The sequence below is a fragment of the Amblyomma americanum genome, chromosome 8 (assembly GCF_052857255.1).
Source record: "Amblyomma americanum isolate KBUSLIRL-KWMA chromosome 8, ASM5285725v1, whole genome shotgun sequence".
NCBI classification, from domain to species: Eukaryota; Metazoa; Arthropoda; class Arachnida; order Ixodida; family Ixodidae; genus Amblyomma; species Amblyomma americanum.
This window is the reverse complement of record NC_135504.1, coordinates 53,770,365-53,791,890: the sequence shown is the minus strand read 5'-3', so window position 1 is coordinate 53,791,890 and position 21,526 is coordinate 53,770,365. Positions and strand designations below refer to the sequence as shown.

Below are 21,526 nucleotides of genomic sequence, written 5' to 3'. Positions count from 1 at the left end.
ATAGCCTGTTTAGCCTTGGCGGGTTCTATGCCATAAACCCACTGATCTTGGGATATGCAAGTTTTTAGGTCAGTAAATGCTTTCCCATCTACCACTGCTTCTGAAGCTCTCAATGCGTACTGCTCGTACAGCGAAAGAAAATATTATTCAAGCAGAGTGGTCCTTTTTATAGTTTCCTTTCTAAACTAGCGACTATGTTTTAGACCGCTGTAACATGGTCAGACATCAAGAATAAATTAGTACTGCACAGACCAGAAAACCTGGTTCAGACGGCATTGGCATTCTGGATATGGGACAAGCCAATGTTTTAAAAAGAGAGCACGGAGAACAACATGCTTAGTCATTTACAATATGGCTGCATTTTTCACGGTTAATTTAGTTAGCAGAAGTGAATAGTGGATACGAATTTTCGACTTGGATACAATGCTTCATAATGCGGCGTGTAAAAGTTAAAGCTCTGCAGAGTCTCTAAAGCACTTGTTAAGCATATGAGGGTTGCATTAAAAATTCGAGGCCTTATTGCCAAAAGGTTATTCAAAAGGGACGAAACTTCAGGCCTGCTCCACAGAAGCCACCTTCGCTTTTTAACATTAAAGTAGTCTATGTTCAAAGCTTGCTAATTTAACAAGAGCATACCCATTGGATGTTGCCCCACTCGCTAATACTAGTCCTGTTTACAGCCTCCATTTATAAATCTTTTCCTTGGGCGCTTTTGTTCATGCCAGAGGAAGTTACAGTCGAACAATGTGATGGAAAAATTAAATCAAAAGCATATGCTTATTTTTAGAGTATAAATTAATAGAAACAAGCTCTTGTATGGATAGCCACGCTGCCAGTCAGCGGTCGAGTATAAAATATATTTCATCAAGCATTGAAAATGAGTACGAAATAGTAATCAAAATATTTGGAAAGAAAAATTGGAGGGGACACTTAAGCTCCGCCTTAGGGGTATGGCGCGATAGAGCTAATATTTTGATGACCATACAGTGTTGTGCGTTTTTATCGTGAAGACTTTCAAAAATTTCCCCGCCTCAACCGCTGGCTCATCTGCGGTGAAACTGTACACAGAGCTTGCGTATTATGGTAACTTTTGTATCGTAGCAAGTTTGACAACGGTACTTACTGAGTTGAGCCGTGCATGATGCGAAAACGTAATCGTCTACGTAGAGATCGGCGAACCAAAACCCGCAGACGACGTTTTTTCGCTGAAGGGCGGCAGTGGCGCCATCTGCTTTCGATAGGGGAAAGCGTCACAAGGCCGCTGAGACGAGCGTTGCAAACAATATTCTTTGAAAGGTAAAGCCTCGTTAAATCAGTTGTACTGATATTTTTTTCGCTCAATTAGCCGAAAATGTTGTAAGCGTTTCAGTTCAAAAAGACGGAACAGCCGGAACGACATATTCAAAGGGCCCGCGCTTCTTGCAACGCTAGCCTCGGCGGTCTTGTTACGCTTTCGACTGCGAAAGCAGATGGCGCCACTGCCGCCATTCAGCGAAAAAACGTCGTCTTGCGGGTTTTGGTCAGAGCACGTTAAAGATCCCCAGGTGGTCGAAATTAATCCGGAGCCCTCCACTACGGCACCTCTCTATTCCTTTGTTCTTTCACTCCCTCCTTTACCCTTCCCTTACGGCGCGGTTCAGGTGTCCAACGATATATGAGACAGATACTGCGCTATTTCCTTTCCCCAAAACCAATTATTATTATTATTATTATTATTATTATTATTATTATTATTATTATTATTATTATTTTGGTTCCCCGATCTCTACGTAGACGATTACGTTTCCGCTTCATGCACGGCTCAACTAAGTAAGCACAGTTGTTAAACTTGCTACGAAACAAAAGTTACCATAATAAGCAAGCTCTGTCCACTTTCATCGCAAATGAGCCAGCGGTTGAGGCAGGGGAAACTTTTGAAAGTCTTCACGATAAAAACGCACAATACTGTATATGAGGGATTGGTCATTTTCTACTCTGCATCCACAGGCCCCTGGGAGTCCTCATACCACTCCTGGCGTAGTGGTGCAGCGGTTAGGCGATGCGCCTTTGCCCTGCGATGGAAGGTGTTTCCACCGGTGGGGATTCTAGGACTCAGGTTGCTCTTCCGGAGCTACCCGCCGTGACCAATCATTATTATAACTGCCATCTTCCACGGTGGTCAGTTTGCCCACAATCCAGGGGCCAAGTTGCTATAACGGGACAAGGTCATGTGACCTAGATGGTTCACTTAGGCTCCTTCTGCTAGGATTTTTCGGTCACAATGCCGACGAAGCCGGATATTTTGCAGAACAGGACACTTAAGGCTGTCGCGTTAAAACACAATGAACGAAAAATTCGCAGCTGAGTATTAAAAAAACAGACTGATGAAAGTGTACGGAACAGAAGTTCAAACAACAAGAAAAACGAAAAGAGAAAGTGAGTGCGGAGTGCTTTATTCCTCCTAACAAAAAAATGCCGTCACCGTCTGGAAGACGTTGAAGTAATGAGCGTTAGCTGTTTGGTTTACTAGACGAAGAAAGCTAAGAAGAATACGCCCGTTGTCGAGGTACACCCCCTAAAGATACGTCCCAAACGAAATTTGCTTCGTTTTGAGGTGTCAGGGTGCGATATGGTAACTCTTCAATTAGTAATTGCATGTAAACATTGTTTACCTATTATTTTTGATTGTGAATTCTATTTCTATACCACAACCCACAAGGTTTTATTTGCCTACCAAATTCGATACGCAACTGTCCCCGGATGGGTGCCCCGTGTTGTCGGAGTGTATATATAGTGGAACGAATGTATACACATGTAGCCGTCCCTTAGCGGGAGTTTTCCTCCCGTTATAGGATATTTTTGGGGGGAATTGTGGAAGGAATGGGAAAGCAGAACCAATTTTATTGGGCGCCATCTTGGATTCGAGAAACCGAAACTATAACGCCATTTCGTCCCCTGACGTCATACTCACATAGTTCCACCTCCATCCGCCATATTGGACCGTGACGTCATCATTGGCACGTTGTTTCTACAATGCTATTGTACACGGTGCTACAAGTCCCAGTGACAGATGTGCTGTTTTCTAGTTGCTGCCCGAGATGGCGCTGTGATCTCAGGGTGGTTTTTCTGGCTCGTGACGCCGTCGGAGGAAGACGATTTTTTCGGCGCTCCAGCGACTTCGTGCGAAGCGAGGTGCTTTCTGGTGTTTGCTCTTGTACATGCTGTAGGGGCGGTAGTTAAACCGTGTTAGGGGTAGGAAGGCTAGCGGAAGTGTTTGTGTCGTAGGTTTCTGTGCAGAAATTTTGGTGGCCTTTCGCGTTACGTAGTCGGCTGGACGATGGTTCTTCAATTTTCAGCAAAGTAAAGCTTATTTCATTGCCAGTTTGGTTTTCAAACTTCCAAAGATCTCTTGAAGCATACCTTACGCTAAAATGACTTTGTCATTAATCTAAATTGATTGAACATATTTGCCTAGTCTATGCCTACTTATCTGCTTCATAGAGGGAGTCTATGTTAATTTTAACCATGGCTGCATGTAAATAGGCAGACAAATAGTTTGTCTTGTGGCCTCGTCTTAGGAATTTATGCGCCAAAATGATAAACTTCTTTAGTGCGTTACATGAAATATCATTACTAAAGTAAGAAAAACAGGAACTCTACGAATCAATTTGTATTGAGTGCAGGTTTGCTCTTTTCCATGTGTTACACTGCCGTCAATGTAAGAAAATCAGTGCAGCTGTAACCTGACTCCATTCGTGCCGACTGAACTGTATGTGCAATTTAACCTTATTATAGAGGAGAAAGAGGCGCTCTTTTCTAAACGTTGTAAATACTGGCCATTTCAGATGAGGATAAGGATCAATTGACACACTCACACAAAAGTCACATTCATAAAGATAAGCACCTAGAATTTTAACCACATCACATAATGGAAGTCTCTGCGTTGTTTAGGTCGACGCAGGGTAGGATACAAGTGCACAGAAAATACTGACATATATCGGCTCGTAATAGAGACGAGTATGGCTGACAGTAAACACAATTAATGCTGTCCTGTTAACGTTTGTAAACAAGCCATTATCGAGAACGCAAACGGTTGTTCTGGAGGGTTGGAATGTTGGTATTGATATGAAAGATGGTAGACCGCACAGCAATCAATGCAGAACAGTTAATGGAGACAATGAAAGGAAGGTCATATTAATGAATGTAAGAAAGAGGGAAAGCCCGAGTATAATATATTTGGGGTTGCCTAAGATTAAAAAAAAAACGAAAGGTAGGACGAGTAAGAGCTAGCATAGGCCAGCAGCAGACAGCCGGCTAGGATCACTTAAATCCAGCTAAGAACAGTAGGATGCAAGGCATTATTCTATACGGGATTTTATCGCATGCTTTCTCAGAGACAGAAGTGAAAGGGTATGTCACGAAGAATGACAAGTTGGCTATAACAGGAATGCTTTCAAAAAGTGCACCGGTTTGGAAAGAACAAGTTAATTTGCCACAACAATATATCTGTGTGAGAGTACACAGCGTTTTTCACGATCAGGAATAGAGATCGTGCAATGATTTGGTGCTTGTTAAATTATCACAACTAAAGAAAGTTCCCACATTTTGCTGTATGCAGCCATGCCTCGTTAATATCCACGCTCTAATTTGACGACTTGAATTATTGACAGTTTTCCAAGAGACGAAACTTTTTCAAAACATGCATGCCTTGTTAACATGGATGCTTGCTGTGCGAACAATAGACCGGCTTTAAATGCACAAAGCCCATTGGGACCCGCATATTTTTCTCATCGAATATCGGCTGCAATGCGAACATGTGAACTGTGGTAACGAGATACTATTACACAGCGCAAGGACTGTTCGAAGTGTTTGGTGACAAATACATACTGTATCGTGTGGCTATTGACCCTGTAATTGCCATCATACCACTTGTAGCGTAGTGTGCATTTTCTGTTAAACCTTGAATTGGCAGGCACGCCTACTCTCTGTGCTCGCATTTTCTGATTGAAAAAGAACTTCTCTTTGTGGTGTCAAAATTGTTGGCACTGAACGTCTCAGTGACTCATTTCTTCCTGGCGCACTTTGTTCACTACACAAAGGAATTAATTAGGCCTCTCGCTTTCAATATAACCTTATTATTATGATCTCACTGATGTCTACTTGCAACACTAAGTTAATGTTTTTTTTTTAACACAGCACGCGTGAAGAAGAAAAAACTACTCGATTTCAAAGCATGTCGGGCAGGAGGAGAAATTAGCACATGGGGAAATCAGGGAACTGCAAATACAATCCACGCAGCAAGGAAATGGGTTGAAACTAAATGTGGTCTCACCCTCGACCAGCCGATGGCTGCACCGGCACTGCAGAGCTTTCGTAAATGACTTTTTCGCAAATACGTCCATGTCTAACAGACCCAGCTTCATGTCGGGTTACATGCAGTGGATCGATATGGCAGCACCGCGGCAAATAAACTGCCAATCATGTACGTGTGTTTTTTCATAGACAATTACACGATTTCGCGAGCGTTTAAACGTAGCTGAAAATGACCGGATGATATCTTTTGCCTAATGGGATAAATAACTTTGTTTCTTAACAGGGAAGTTTTTATTTATTTCTCTTTCTACTTTACCATATTACGAGTTTCGCGTCTTTTTGTTCAGTCTGCCAGCTAGTATCCAGTGAGCATGCACTAGCCATGCTTTTAGATTCTCACGAAGCATGCGGCAAAGACCGAAAATTCCTGGCTAGAAACAAGAGATTAATATAGAGGTTGCTTGGCATATGAACTTGCTCTCTTGCCCGACCGCCGGAGCCCCTAGTCGGTGTACAGTTCTCCCTCGACCTCTGAACCAGGCGCCAATGAACCGTTAGGCAATTAAAGTTTAAAGAGTTTTCAAATGAAGATACAGAGGACTGAAAAGGGCGCTTGATGGGCAATAAATTTTTTTATCTACGCAGAGTCGTCTCGCTATACGGGATGAAGCTAGAGAATCAAATATATCTTTGATATGCGTGTCTGTACCCATCACATGAACAAATACAGCAGTGACGAACGAGGTTGGCAAATTTTAATCCTGATGTCCTTACAAATGGTTAAACTTAGGCGAACTCAGTTAGAAAAGAACCCTCCTACTTACAGGATGTAAACGCGTAAGACACACGATGGCCCAGAAGCCGTTAGGGCAGCAGTCCAGCTATACGCCCCCGAGCATCAGCGGAAGACTTCGGCTCTGCACGTGACAATAATAAACTCTGCTAGATTTCACACCAGATTATTGAGTTGAGTTGAGTTCAGTTGAGTTGTGGTATGCTACAGATGGGATTAGCCTTGCTTATTCTGCCGACAATTACTCCACCGTAGCCTCACTTATATGTTAATAATGACCTAAAACCTGTCGGATCTGCCCCGCTATGCGCAGAGTCACTCATAATAGTACATATTCCACTCCCGAGTTACCATCTATGCAGACGTCCCCTCAGAGCGGATTATTAGTATTTCCTTTGCGTGCACATTAATAGTATCCTTCTAGCAAGCATAGATAAATTCAAAACCTTAAACGGCGCTATTTCTACAGTTAGGCAATATAATGTTACTGTAACCATCTGGCTTCTCTATCACATAAAATTTTCGGCGGATGTATATTTATAATAGTTTTATTGTACAACTCACGCTTACTTTTTGTGTGGTTTTTTTTTCTTAAAGTCGAGAAACTGACCTCCAGCTCACAATTAGGAGTTGAGGTGAGCTTAAGTGAGCTCGCCATTGCTTTCCGGAAAAGTGGGTTGAAGGCACATAAGGATACCCCAGCCTCAGCTGATGAGGTTCAGGCTGAGTTGTGTCGCCAAATGTTCTTTTCCAGACTCAAATGAGGTCGAGATTTTTTATATTTAATCCCAACCTATGCGGATGTCACAAGGAGAAAAGAAAAAGCTTCAAAGGATGGTTAACCCACGTAACGCGAGCTCCAGCAACAGCTGGCAATGGTGTGTGTAAAATGTGGCGAGACAGAAAGCACATGTGAAACAGGTGAAAGTGACATTTATGTCAGAACGGTGACTATGTACTCAGTAAAGTGGAATTGAATCTCCAGCGCATCGCGAAGCTAGTGCGTCTGCAGGGCTGCATAACCACTGTATGGTTTTATTGCTCAAGCGGCTTATTTCTAACCCTTCGCGCCATGACTTCGAATGATGGACTGTAGACCAGCCCACATGCTTTAATTCATCACGCGATGAAACTGCGGGCCCGCAGCTGCTGGCTGCTGTTGCATACTCAAGCTAAGTTCAGCCCTCACCGCCTTCTCCCATCGGCGCGTCCTCACTCCCCCTCTCTACTTCCTTCTCGCACTTCCTCCTTCTGCGGAGCATGCCGCTATTATTGGAAGCGAGAACTTCCGTTGTAAAACAAACATATGTTCTAAGTAGCAACTTCGCCCTAAAGGTCATGGCTTTTACGCATGGCATGAGGCGTTATATTCATTTCCGAGCAGCTGCGAGTACACTTTGCTTTAGTTAGGAGCAAGACCAGATTTCAGGACCCTTAGAACTTCGCACCGGTGTAATGCACCCTGCATCATTGTTCCTTCTAATGCGTCGTTTACTAGAGCTTTTGCAGTTTTAAATGCTCATTTCTGCGAAAGCCACAAACAGGTGTAACCATTGCCTAGTCGATGGTAAGAAAAAAGGGAGCTGAAAAGCCTTTAGTGCTAGGTTTTGATAGAGATAATCTTGAGAATGAGTGTGGAAACATTCAGATTCAGCATTCAATCATTCGTGCTACGCATTCATTTAGTTCTTTCTCAGAACGTCATAGACTTGCTTGATAAGAAACAACAGTAAGAATTGTTGCCGATGTTTTTTGTTGTGTGGAGAAGGAGGGCAGGCTAGCTCATCCAATAAGCAGTGTACGTATGTTTCAGAAGGTGGCGTAAAGGAGCTGATATGAGTGGTCTTGGGGAGGGGCATCATCATCATCATTATCATCAGCCTGACTACACCCACTGCTGGGCAAAGTCCTCTTCCATGTCTCTTCAATTAACCCTGTCCTTTGACAGCTGCGCCCACCCTATGTCTGCAAACTTCTTAATCTCATCCGCCCACCTAACCTGCTGCCGCCCCCTGCTACGCTTGCCTTCTCTTGGAATCCACTCCGTTACCCCTAAGAACCAGCGCTTATCTTGCCTTCACACAACATTCCCTTGCCCAATCCCATTTCTTCTTCTTGATTTTGACTATGATGTCATTAACACGCGTTTGTTCTCTCACCCACTGTGCCCGCTTCCGGTCTCTTAATGTTACACCTTTCATATTTCTTTCCATGGCTCGCTGCGTTGTCCTTAACTAAGCTGAACTCTTTTCTTTGGCCTCCACGTTTCTGCCCCGTAGGTGAGTATCGGTAAGGTACAGCAATTGTACACATTTCTCTTGGAGGATATTAGTAAAGTGCTATTCATGATCTGAGTGAACCTGTCATATGCGCTCCACCCCATCCTTATTCTTCTAGCTACTCCCCTCTCATGATCTGGATCAGCTGTCACTACCAGCCCTAAGCAGACGTATTCCTTTACCACTTCCAGCACCTCACTGCTATTTGTGAACAGCGGTTCTCTTGCTAGACTGTTGAACATTACCTTGGTTTTCTGCATGTTAATTTTTAGACCCACCGTACTGCTCTTACACATTGGTCAAAATTGGCAATTCAGCTCCTGAGTGACTTGGCAAAGCAATGTCATCAGCGAACCGCAGATTATTTAGGTATTCTCTATTAACTCTTATCCCCTACTGTTCTCAATTCAGTCCTCGGAATACCTCCTGTAAACAGGCGGTGAATATCATTGGCGAGATCGTGTCTCTCTGCCTGACGCCCTTCCCTACTGGAATTGTACTGCTAAGTTTATGGAGGGTTATGGTAGCTGTGCAGTTCTTAATATATATATATATATATATATATATATATATATATATATATATATATATATATATATATATATATATATATATATATATATATATAGTGATATAAAAGTGATTTCTGGCAGCTGATTTGGTCAATATAATATAAAATCACCAAAAATTGAAAAAAAACAGGATTTAATTTATGTCGTTTCGGCTGGAGGACCAGCCTTTTTCGATTGATATATATATATATATATATATATATATATATATATATATATATATATATATATATATATATATATATATATATATATATATATATATATATAGATTTAAGAGAAGTGGGCACTTCTACAAACTACAAAGACACTTTTATTTATCAACGTTTCGACCGCGGTGCGGTCGCACCGCGGTCGAAACGTTGATAAATAAAAGTGTCTTTGTAGAAGTGCCCACTTCTCTTAAATCTTTATTCTGCGGAGCCAACGCAACCTACGTTCGCAACAATATATATATATATATATATATATATATATATATATATATATATATATATATATATATATATATATATATATATATATATATATAAGCGAACCTTGAGAGTGTTCACCAGCGCCATCCTTGTTTCGATTGAAGGTTGCTTTTTTTGCTGCTTTATAAGTAGTTTTCTTGATGCCATAGGTACCATAAGAGGGCTTTCGCACAGTTTCCGCCATCTTCGTTAGATGACGTTCCACGTCACACTCGCGGTAACCCAGGACGTGCTACGTCCGCCGCTATGGACGAGGGTGGCGCTGGTGAACACTCTCAAGGATCGCTTACACTCATGAAACATAAATACCCACGAGAGCAGCAGATTGGACAGCCGTCGCCGTAGCTCAGTTGGTAAGAGCACCGGACGCGGTATTCGGAGGTCGTGGGTTCGGATCCCACCGGCGGCATGGTTGTTTCTTCTGCTGCTTCATATGTAGTTTTCTTTATGCGATAGATTAATCTAAGTATTATTAACCCAGTGATTGGCACTACACATTAAAAAAAATAATGATAAACATTCCCCTATGCACCTTTGTTTCGGTGACTGTTGGCTCCCTTGATAAGTTTATATATATATATATATATATATATATATATATATATATATATATATATATATATATATATATATATATATATATATATATATATATATATATATATATGTATATATATATATATATATATATATATATATATATATATATATATATATATATATATATATATATATATATATATATATATATAAAATCTTTCAGTAATTTGACATAAGGCTCTTCTACACCATGATTCCTCAATGCCTGTATGACAGCTGAGGTTTCCACCCCACCCTCTACCCTTCTCCCAGGATGGAGGGTGGGGGGTTTTTGTGTCATTTTGGTGACGTCCCACGTAAACATGTTTATCAGTAACCTACATGGCGTTTTCGGTAAGCCTGTGCTGAGAAGCTTTCTGCCCAGACGCAGGATTTCAACATTTCGACCTGTTAGGAAGCGCGAGTTTAATTCGACCTTTAACGCGTAGCCTTAAACCCTCCATTGTGCAGAAAATCCGGTGTCGTCGCTGTTGAGAGCAAAAAATCGCCGGAGGAGCAACCAGTTAGGTCACCTATGTCACGTGACTTTCAGGCGTCATCGCGACCTGTTCACTGGACTGTGAGCAAACTGGAGATAGTGTCAGGTGGCATTTAAATTAATGATTGGTCGCTCCAGAAGAGCAACAACGTGTGCAGCACAAGCCCCACCGGTGGCAGCACCTGCCATCGCACGGGAGAGACGCATTGCTTAATTAACCGCTGCGCTACTGCGCCGGCAGTGGTATGATGCCGCCCCGGGGATCTATGAATGTAGAGTCGGCAATGATGAATTCCGCATATATGCAGATTAATTAACTCATTACCCTATTGCATCACACCCTTAAGGCGGAGCGTAAGTGTACCCGCCATTTTTTTTCCCGTGCTAGGTTTTCGTCTGCCTGGGGGTTTCACAGTTCCAATAATTTCACGCCTTCTTCCGATTATCGATTTGCTCTTTGCACACATAAATGAATCGTGCGTCTTTTAAGACGAAAGTCAGAACAGGAGGTTAGCTTTTGGCTTTGACGCCGCACTTCGCGGGCAACGGCTTCTCCCATATTTTTTTTTCTCGAATTCACCTGGTCCTGTGACAGCTGCGGCCACCTTGTCGCAGAAACTTTCTACCGTTCCTTGCAACACTTGCCTACTATTCGAATCCATGCAGTCCCTTACCCTTAACGACCATCGTTTATCTTGCCTTCACATTGCATGCACCGCCCAAGCCCATTTTTGATTTCCACTAGGATTTCATTGACTCGCGATTCCTCCTTTATGCACTGTACTCTGTTCCTCGCCCCTTAAGGCACCCATTATTTTCCTCAGCATGGCTCACCGCGTTGTCCCCAATTTAGGGTTGACCCTTTTCTTTAGCCTCCACATTTCGTCCCCATAGGTGAGTGCCGGTAAGATGCAGCTACTGCAGGGATACTAGTAGATTGCCCTTCTGTCAACATTCTGTAAACACGCGGCGAATAGCACTGAAGGGATCGTGTCTCCCTGCCTAACACCCTTCCTTGTTATAAAAAGAGCTGCACACCTCGATATCTCTAATTACTATCGAAATCCTATTTCTGTACATTAAAAAGCACAATTTTTAACTGTTTAAAAAGGAAGATCGATCGGAAACTCGGGGTATTGTAACTTATAAAAATTTGTTTAAATTGCGACTTCGCCATCAGTTTGGGGCTACAAGTATGTGTGATTCATACCTACCAGTTAACAGTTGGAAGTGGAAGACCTAGTGGGGGGCTACGTGTCTGCTTCTAGGTCTGTGTTTTCAATCTTCGCTGTCTTCTCGCGTGTGGCATGGGTCGGACAGTGCCCTCCGTGAGACCGAATGCTGACGACGCCCCTGCAGAGAAATTCCCGGCCCGGCGGGCGCATTCTCAAGTGTGAAAACCCAACCGGAACACTCAGGGGCAAGCTAGGCTTAGCTCGGCGCTGCCGAGCGAGGCCGCGCTACGCGTCTGCATGGATTCTGCGTTGTCGACGACGGCTACACGGATGCCCGCTGTGTTGCCACCTGACGCCGCCTCCACGTCCACGCAATCGTCAGCGCCTCTGGGCCTCCAGCCTGCGCCGTCTTCCGATGCTACGACTTTGGCCTGTGACATGGACTTCTCTACCACCTCCGTGCCCGTGGCACTCCCTCAAGAAACTGTGCCCGTCGCGCCAGTTCAGTATTCCCACCAAGGGCCGTCACCAGCGTCTGAGCCTCCTCCACAGATGCCTCCCGTGAGTCAAGGCTCTCTTCCGCCTGCTGCGAACTCGTTCCGCGTTACCATCAAGCGTACATTGCGCTTTGATATGACTGCCATCCCTGCCCGGAATGTTCAAGCCACAATTGACCATGCCCTTGGCTCTTCGAACTACTGCGGGTTTGTCGTCCATCGCCCATCGAACACCATCACGGTAAACTTGTCATCCTTGATGGACGCCCAGAAACTTTGCGCAGTTACGCGGATCCCCCTGGATGACAGCAAGCATGTCCCGGTGCAAATATATTTTGCATCTGGTCCTGACACACTTTGCTGCATGGTTTATCATGTCGACAGCAAGAGCCCTCCCGAGGAGGTGCGCGCAAATATTCGCTGCTCAACTCATGTTGTACTGCAAGCAAGGCCTATGGGTCGCCGGGGCTCATACCTGCTCATCCTGCAAGGCCCGTTGACTCTCCCGAAGTACCTTACCTACTACGGTGCGATCGTCAAACCACAGCCCTTCCGACCTCGTCGTATTTTTTGCTATCACTGCCACAAAGAAGGACATATGCAAAATACCTGCCCTAATCCAGCAGCTGTGGCCGACATGAATGAACCAACAGCTCATTGTGCCCTGTGCAAATCGCCGGACCATGACATTCGCTCCCCCGCTTGTCCAAAGAAGAAGCAAGCGAAGAAGTTTCACAAGTCGCCTGCAAAAATGGATGTTCCTACAAGTAATCGCTTTGCAGCTCTCGCATGTGACGACAACGACTTCCCTGAACTTCCTTTATCTGAGCCTGCTGCTCACCATACGTCTCCTCGCTAGCGTACATATGCACAAGCGGCTTACCTTCCCGGATCAAATGGTACGCCAAAACGTCCAGTGCATCCATCACATGTGGATACCACAGATGAAGACACAGCTTTAGACAATGCAATCGCGGAGGCTCGCCGCCGACTAGACGAACTCACCCAGCGCCGGGAACAGCGTCGTTCTCAATCCTCTCGAAGAATTCTCATAACTCGGGAGCAATGATCAGAGGAATCACCTAGGGTAAGCACTGGCCCACAATCAGGTGCCGACCACCTGTTGGCCGTGACAACCCGGCAGTGGATAAGATATTAGCGCTGATGAAGCAGGTGACATCCCTCATCGTGGAAGCTCTTCGGCCTCGTCATGGATAGCGCATCATCATCGGTGGTGGTGCAGTGGAACTGTCGAGGATTCGCTAATAAGGCCTCTGAAGTGAACATCCGCGTTCGCGACGGAAAGCTGAGGGCATGGGCGTTCCTACTGCAAGAGCATAATGCACTCCCACGCCTTTCAGGTTTCTGCGCATACCATTCACCATCTATCCCTGATCGCCGTTGCACCGCCTCCTCCCTCAGCCCAGGTAAGTCTGCAATTTATATTCACAGTTCAGTTCCGCACACACCGCTCGACCTTTCACGGTGGTGCAACATACGTCAAGAGGTTGTCGCCCTTCTCGTAAAACCTGCACGCACACCCCTTATTCTAGTTTCTTTTTATAGTCGCCCTGGCTCCGCATCTCCCAATCTGGGATGGGTTCGTTTTCTACGTTCTACCAACTCGGGTATTCCTATTCTAGTTGATGGTGACTTCAACGGCACACACACTGCGTGGGGTTACCCATCCGATTCCTCAAGGGGTTCACACATCCAAGGGAGCTTTTCGGATCATTCCTTTCAGCTTTTAAACCACCTGAATACTTCTACCCGCCCACGAGGTGGCCCGTATTCACCTGATTTGACTTGGTGGTTAGGCCCCGGTAACCCTCGTTGGGCTGTTGATTCTGATACTTGGGGTAGCTATCACAGCCCTATTTTTATCTCCCTCGCGCCTACGCGTCTACGGAAAATACGCCGCACTGTACGAATAACATCATGTAACTCTGTGCGCGCAGACAATCATTTATCTACATTCAATCCCTCTTCAGCATTGTCTACTCTATCTGCTGTTCTCGCTACTCACACTATTACCACTACTGTAAATGAAGACGACCCAAACCCGGACATGCATCTGTTGAATCTGTGGGCTCTTCATCGCCAGGCAGGATCTTTACGCTACTCGTCACCCCGATGACCCTTCGGCTCTTACTACTCTTCACCGCGCTACCGCACGGGCGCGGCGCTATGCAAAGCGGCTAGGCAGGCAACGCTGGGCTGCATGGTGTGCCCGCCTGTCCTCTACGCAGGGCAGTCGACATCTTTGGAGAGTGTTTCACGCCATGGAGCGCCCTTCTCAGGTTGCAGATTACACAGAGAGCATTCGCCTCGCGCTCAATGTGGATGAGGACACATTTGCACAACAAGCGGCCCGTCAATTTTTTCCAAACCATGACTGCACCGCTACGTCTCCACCTGACTTATCGGTAACAGAGCCCCCCGAAGGGACTACTTCTGACCTCACCATGGCAGAGCTGCTGGCCTCCATTGACCGTTTAAAAACTACTACTACTCCCGGGCACGACGGCATACCTAACTCCTTATTCCGTAACTTGGAAGGGAGGGCTTTGGAAACCCTACTTGATACTTTTAACGAAGTGTGGCTTTCTGGCGTCATGCCGGGAGACTGGAAGCATTCTATTGTGGTTCCATTACCCAAGTCAGGTCAGCCTCCAGTATCTCTCTCGGCTCTTCGTCCAATTTCTCTTACCCCTACCATCTGCAAGCTTTATGAAGACATTCTAGCCGCACGCTTATCGTGGTGGCTCGAATCCCATGATTGTTACACAGATTCCCAAATTGGTTTCCACCCACAAATTGGAACGGAGGACGGCCTTGCTACTTTGGCTGCTGACGTGCTTGACCACTCTCCACAGAGTCACCTTGTACGAACCGTAATCGCTACAGACATAACAAAGGCATATGATAACATCCTTCACTCTGCCATTCTTGCCTCCCTTCAAACTCTTGGTCTCCCTCACCGGTTCCTCCTCTCCATTCACGCCTTTTTAGCAAATCGAACCTTCAGCGTGCGTGTCCACGGAAAGCCCTTTGGTAATTTCACTTCCAATAGAGGAGTGCCGCAGGGCTCCGTTCTCGCCCCCACATTATTTAATGTGGCTTTAATTCCTCTTGTTCGAGCCCTAGAGACCATCCCTTCTATCCGTGTGCTTGCATATGCCGATGATATCACCTTGTGGTGCTGTCATCCAGATGCGTCTATTCATCAGTCGGCCCTTCAACACGCGCTGGATGTATTGACATCTCGCCTCCCACCTCTGGGTCTAATACTCTCTCCTACTAAATCATGTTTCATTCGAATTGGAAATAAAGCCGCCTTACGGAAAGCTCCCCCTTTAAATTTTCTCTGATTCTCTGATTCTCTGATAATTCTCTGATTCCTCAGGTAGAAACCGTTCGTATTCTTGGTCTTCTCCTCCATACATCTGGGACTGGCACCCCGCGGCTGACAGCCACCTGTAAATCGGCTCACGCTACTCTAGGTCCGATTTGTCGCATAGCTATGCGCTCTGGTGGCGCACGTGCTCATACGGCCCGCCAGCTTGTGCGCTCTATCCTTCAGCCACGGATAGTATATCAGGCTCAATTTCAACGTCTCACCCGCAGACAGTGGGACTCCCTTGAAGCTATCAATCGTGAGGCTATGCGCGTCATAACATATCTGCCTCGTTTAACACCCATACCTGTGCTACAGGAGTTCGCCCAACTTAATACACTCAGTGAAATCATCGACCAACGGGTGGCAAATAGAGCTCGAAAACAGTCTCTCAAACTTCATCGTTTAAAGACAATTCCACCGTGGTCCTATTGCCAGCTCACTGACAATCGCCCCACTGTTTCCCTGTCGGTATCAGCAGCGTATCTGCCTAAAGGGTGCATATTATACACGGATGCATCTCATTCTGCAGAGAGGGGAGTTACTGCTGTGTATAGTCCATCTCATCCGCATCTCAACTCTCGCGCGACGTATACTGCGGATACGTGCACTCCCCTGGCATTGGAACTTCAAGCCATTTACAATGCCATTGCTTCCCTTCCTCTCGTTCCAACATTAAATACAGTTCACATTTACACCGACTCCCGCGCCGCCCTTAAACAGCTTAAGGCTGTTCGACGAACGTTCCAGATTTCACAATCTATTCATGTGCTCTGCGCAAAGTATCCATGTCCTGTGCGCATACACTGGATTCGCGGCCATGCCCAGGATCCAGATAACATTCAAGCGGATGCTATGACTCATCTTCATACATTAGACGATCCGCCACCTTCCCCTCTTCCCCCAGATCCGTTCCTGTCCCACGTTTCCGATTCCGAAGTTCTGCGCCAGCGAACACGCGCTCTAATTCCTCCGTGTTCGCACCCTCTCCCCCGTAGTCTTACTCGGCAGGAGGAGGTATCCGTGCGCCGGATTCGGGCAGGGGCGGCTCTGACACCATCTGTCCGTCATCGGTGGCGTGCCAAAGATCTGCCACTACCTGACAGGTGCCCTCACTGTAGCGCTGTACCGGACATATGTGATGTGCGGCACTTGTTGTGGACGTGCCCAGCGACGGCTGCTATCAGAAAACGGCTCCTCAGGGAGGTGGGCCTGCGGTCGAACCGCGAATGTGACTTCGTGAAGTGGACAATGGACAACCGTTTCATTAACAACCTCTGCGACTACCTCAGCGCAACGGTTCTTCACTCCTTCTTTTAACTTTCAATCCCGTGCATTCCTTCCCCCCTTTCCTTTTTTAACTTATGCCTCATGGCACACTTCTCAAATAATAAAAAAAAACGATTGGAAGTGGAGCTTGCTTTCGTCGTCTTTTTACTAAGTGTTGCGTCCTTTTTTAGTTAAGTACGCAGAACCAACTAGGCGAGAGACATACAGTTCTTGTCAATTCTTGTCAAAAATATACAGTCCAAGGAGTTTGCTTCCAAGCCGTGTAGCGGGGCTCTTACACGCATTTTGCAGTCCTAAACTCCGGAGCGTTGAGGACTTAAGTTCCCCCCGCCTTCGTGAGATTAGAGTTCCTGACTATGCAAGAGAAACCTCATTGCAGGATTTAGAAGCAGACTCCTTGGGCTGTATTCATTTGTCAAAGACTCTACATTAATGAAGTATGCTGCGGCTTTTCCTACCTTATGTAACAAAATAGTGTCGTGCTGGTGTACCATTCAGCCTATCGGTCCACCTTATGGGTCGTTTTGTAACTAACGACATGAACCTTTAAATGAGCGGTTTGGCATTACATGGAACAGAGAGTAGATCCATCCTACATGTATGAGTCCAGCATTCCACACTGATCTATATCTGTTATCCAAATGAGATCACGGATCTGTCCTATATACGCTTTATGAGTTTTTCATCAACTTAAGCATCAGGTTCGCCGTTATTCGTGAGGAGGTGTCGATCTTCGGCGGTGGACGTCTTCTTTTCGATGAAGCCAGTTGTCTTGATGTTCTGGAAGCACATGAATGGAGCCACAAGAATGTTACTTAGCGCATACATATTCACACGACTGACTAAGAACCCTATGAGGAGCATGGTGCTAAAACATGTACCTCGTTTTTCTGCATCTGAAGGGGCGGCCTTGATTTCCGCCAAATTTTTACGAGCACGTCGCTGCAAAGTTCTGGTTGTGCTTCTTCTCTTCTCATTTCTCCTAAAATTTGATGATGTTCATTAGTTCACGCCTCAGACGCGACACAGGCGATACATATAAATCGTTATTGCTTTTATCTCACCCCCCCCCCCCCCGACGCTGCCAAAGAAAGAAATGTATTGAAATAATTATTTTTTGATCAAATGTGATGGTCGCTGACAAATGACGACGGCTTGGTTTCCGATGGCAGCAGGACTGAGGGTTGTGTAAATATCAATAAAGTATTACATTAACGTTTCACACTGCAAACCATTTGACTGCATGCACATATCATCTCAACGTTTATGTTAATATCGGGAGGCTGCGTTAGTGCTCCAAGTTAGGTGTTAATTTAGATTTTCTGGTGATTAAGAAATTGTGCATGGTTTGCGATTTGAAGGTGTGTTTATAAACGAGGTTTATCTAAATATCGTAACGAGTACGTTGTTGAAAAGAAGAGGTCGTGATACCTGTTAGGGCACTGACTAATACTCCGATGATAACTGTTGCGAAAATCCCAAAGAAGCTACTCCAATAATACGACATCTCAAAGAGGTAAAACGGTTGATCCGACCTGGAAAAGAAAAAAACCAATTAGAAAGTATGAAAACATGACTGCCTCTCGCCAAGGGCGCGCAACGTATGAAACCGCGTTTAAAGAATATGTTCTCCCTGCACCGCACAAATTCCACCTATCGCAACAAAAATGCGCCAAGAAAGGTGGCACGCACCATCTTTTCTCTACAGAAACGTTTCATATGCGCCGCTCGTATGAAAGTATGAGAATATGAAGTCTGTAACTTATGCAGAAATATTCGAAAATTCATATTTAGTCTGTACAGAGTCCGTAAACATTCCATACAATTTCTTTAGGATTTCCATGCAATGTACTTGACGTCTATGGGGTCCGTATGTTACGATACGTGCTTTCGTACAGTCCATACTTACTCCGTTTGTTCCATACTGACTCCATAAAAATGCTTTTGAAAACGTACGGAATTAATTTTCTCATATGGTAAGTTTCAGTAGCGAGTGCGAGAAGTCAGAAAGCTACTAAAGCCAACATTAAACGGCAGGAACATACAGAATGTCAGCAACACTGGAAGAAAGTACCTTGTCCACTGACTCTAACATACGTATGTGTTAACATTGAGGAGCTATCACCTCTTAAATGGGATGCCGTGAAAATTATCAAGTTTAGGAATACGGACGAAACACCCATGTTTCGAGAGGCGTAGCAATAGGTGATCCGCGGCCCCTACTGCGATCCGCCTCCGCGGGGAGGCACTGCACATGCGCCACCACAAAATAGACACGAGATAGACGTAGAGGCGGTACCACGAGATAGACATGTTGTGCGTTGCGTACGGAGAGGAGGAAGAAACGGCTCAACACTTGATACTTTTCTGTAAAGGGCTTCACCCTACAGCGGAAATCAGTGGGGTTGATTTATCCAAAGAATTGGGGTTTAAGGACAGTGAAGGGAAAGTAGATTTTGATCGGGTAGAAGTAATCAAGCGAAGGTTATCTGATTGGTGGCTAACAACAAGAGAAGAATAAAAGTTCTTAAGTCATGGCTAGGTGGCTTTAACCACCGCCCGATTTAAAAGGTTCAGGCTTATCCATCCATCCATCTTCACTCTGAGGGCTCCAGGTGACGCCAGGGGCCGGCCAGCTGTTTGCACGTCTGTCGAGTCCGGACCAATCAGCGCGCGCGCACAGGCGACACACGGAAGAGGCTCGCGGCAGCGGCTTCGAATCGCACTCGTTAAATCAGAATATTATCATCATCAGTAACTGATGCCTAAACTGTGGGGGAAAGCTAGAATGAGTTGAAATCATTTTCGCAGGATTCTCTGGTTATGGGCAGTATTTTACCACTAACAGTCAAAATATGCAGGTACAATGGTTGCGTCCTGCCCGTACTAACATAGCGTGCCAGGCCCTGAACGCTAACACAAAGGCTAGATGTCTCGGAACCGTACAGCGATCCCGATAGAGCAAAAATCTGATATGGTGTTCATAGAGACAAAAAAAGCATTATGAATGTATTAAAGCGTTGAAACTTACACAACAACCCTTATAGGAGCATGGTTATAAATTAAATTATGCTGGCTGTGACACGTGTTTAAATACGTTTGGAGAGGGTGCAAGAATCGTGCTTAGACAGGAGCTAGATTTCCATCGCTGGGATTTACCGTGTGACTAATTGAAACAACTATAGGCACAACCCAAATCATGAAAAGTCTTGCTTTTATTTGTTTTTATTTATTTCTTCGCGCTTGTATATAAACGTTTTATTTTAGTTCGCCCCGACCAGAAGACTTTTCGTCCAACTATCGATTTCAACCAGGGTTGGTGCGCAACCCTTGGTTAATGCTTCAGGAGCCCTTCTTGTGGGCGAAATCCCTGCTAAGCCGTTAGCAAATGAAAGCCGACTTGTAGACGTAGCAGATGAATAAGGATAAGCGCTACTACCTACTTAGTGATTTAACCCCAGAGGGATCAAAATCAAATAATATATTTCCACGGAGCGAATGCACACAGGGGACAGTTCGAACCAAATAACCAACAAATAAATAAACTGCAAACAAATTAAAGAGCTATCGGGTAACGCAAAATCAAAATGACATTATTCGCATTTCCATTTCTTCTGAATGCAACAAATCGCTGTCGAATACAGGCCTCAGATCTGTTCATTGGCACACATCTCCATTTTTCCGTAAGTGTTAAACGCTTGCATAAGCAAGTAGGCGTGGCTTTATAAGTCTTTGCTAAGAATTCTCACGTTCTAAAGCATTGCCAGGCACCCGCAATGATTGACTTGTGCAGCCAACTGTATGCGGGAGCCAGTACGAAACCAATGTCATTGGCGCCGGAGTGACGTCCTGCTCTGTGAATAAGGTTGTCTCTGTCTTTCTCTCCCTTTCCCTAAATAACAAGGTACGGAAAAAAAATTGGCCCCCGATTTGCCTGGTTAATCTAAGAGCGACGGAGGTGCGCCAGCAATTTTGCCCTTGTTTAGGAGCGATCAGTTTGATTGATGCGGCGGTAACGAGATAGCATTCCCTTGAACATGCACTGCTACGAAACATTTCATCTTCTCATCAGTTTCAGAGACTCTTGACAGACGTATTTATTTTGATAAGCTCGACTGGGTCATTTTCTTTTTTTTTTAGCCTTTCTTAGTCCGACGTCTCCGTCCACTTCCTTGCAAGTGCAGTGGGAGACCTCCCTCGCCCTGCCTTCCCATTTGCCAGATAGAAAGAAGGAAATCCCTCAAACAACACCTGCCCCAGTTGGCAGCTGAATGCTTCACCAGAATATAAGATGTTTTTCGCCAGTGAGCAATCTTTTGCTAGCCTACAAAAACATTTAGTTTATTGTGCTCTCCCTGTCGGACGCACTCCAAGTTGTGATCTTGCGTCGATCTTTAAGAAATCCATGGCATGCTGCGCCAGCGCCGCGAACTATTCTGACAGTAAAGCAGGTCCTAGTAAAAATTCACTACTTTCACCAGAGCATAAACCGGCAGAAGCAAAGCAAATACTGCCACATTTTTCGAAGGCATTGAATTGGATAACGTACAGGGCTGATCAAAATTTTCTAGGCCACACGGTTCGCTTTCAAGCGCTTTTGTCAGAGGCTTACGACACCCCGAAGGCCCAAAATCTTTATACAGGATAGAGGAAGCATCATTCTCGCCTTTAATAACC

The 21,526-nt window shown here is 45.1% G+C and overlaps 1 protein-coding gene and 1 non-coding gene across 3 annotated transcripts in view; one reads left to right on the top strand and one right to left on the bottom strand.

Moving 5' to 3' along the window:
- Positions 1-9,747: 9,747 nt before the first annotated feature.
- TRNAP-CGG (transfer RNA proline (anticodon CGG)) lies at positions 9,748-9,821 on the top strand. The gene has a single exon. It is a non-coding gene; the product is annotated as a tRNA-Pro (tRNA).
- Positions 9,822-17,416: 7,595 nt separating this feature from the next.
- LOC144100330 (sodium-coupled monocarboxylate transporter 2-like) overlaps positions 17,417-21,526 on the bottom strand; it is a 33,323-nt gene continuing 29,213 nt past the window's right edge. For both annotated transcript variants that reach the window (XM_077633306.1, XM_077633307.1), the window contains exons 13-15: positions 18,281-18,384; positions 17,731-17,831; positions 17,417-17,629 (exon numbers count right to left, since the gene is read on the bottom strand). In XM_077633306.1, coding sequence (XP_077489432.1) covers positions 17,540-17,629; positions 17,731-17,831; positions 18,281-18,384 — 295 coding nt within the window. In that variant the 3' untranslated portion in view covers positions 17,417-17,539. The remainder of the gene's footprint in view (positions 17,630-17,730; positions 17,832-18,280; positions 18,385-21,526) is intronic.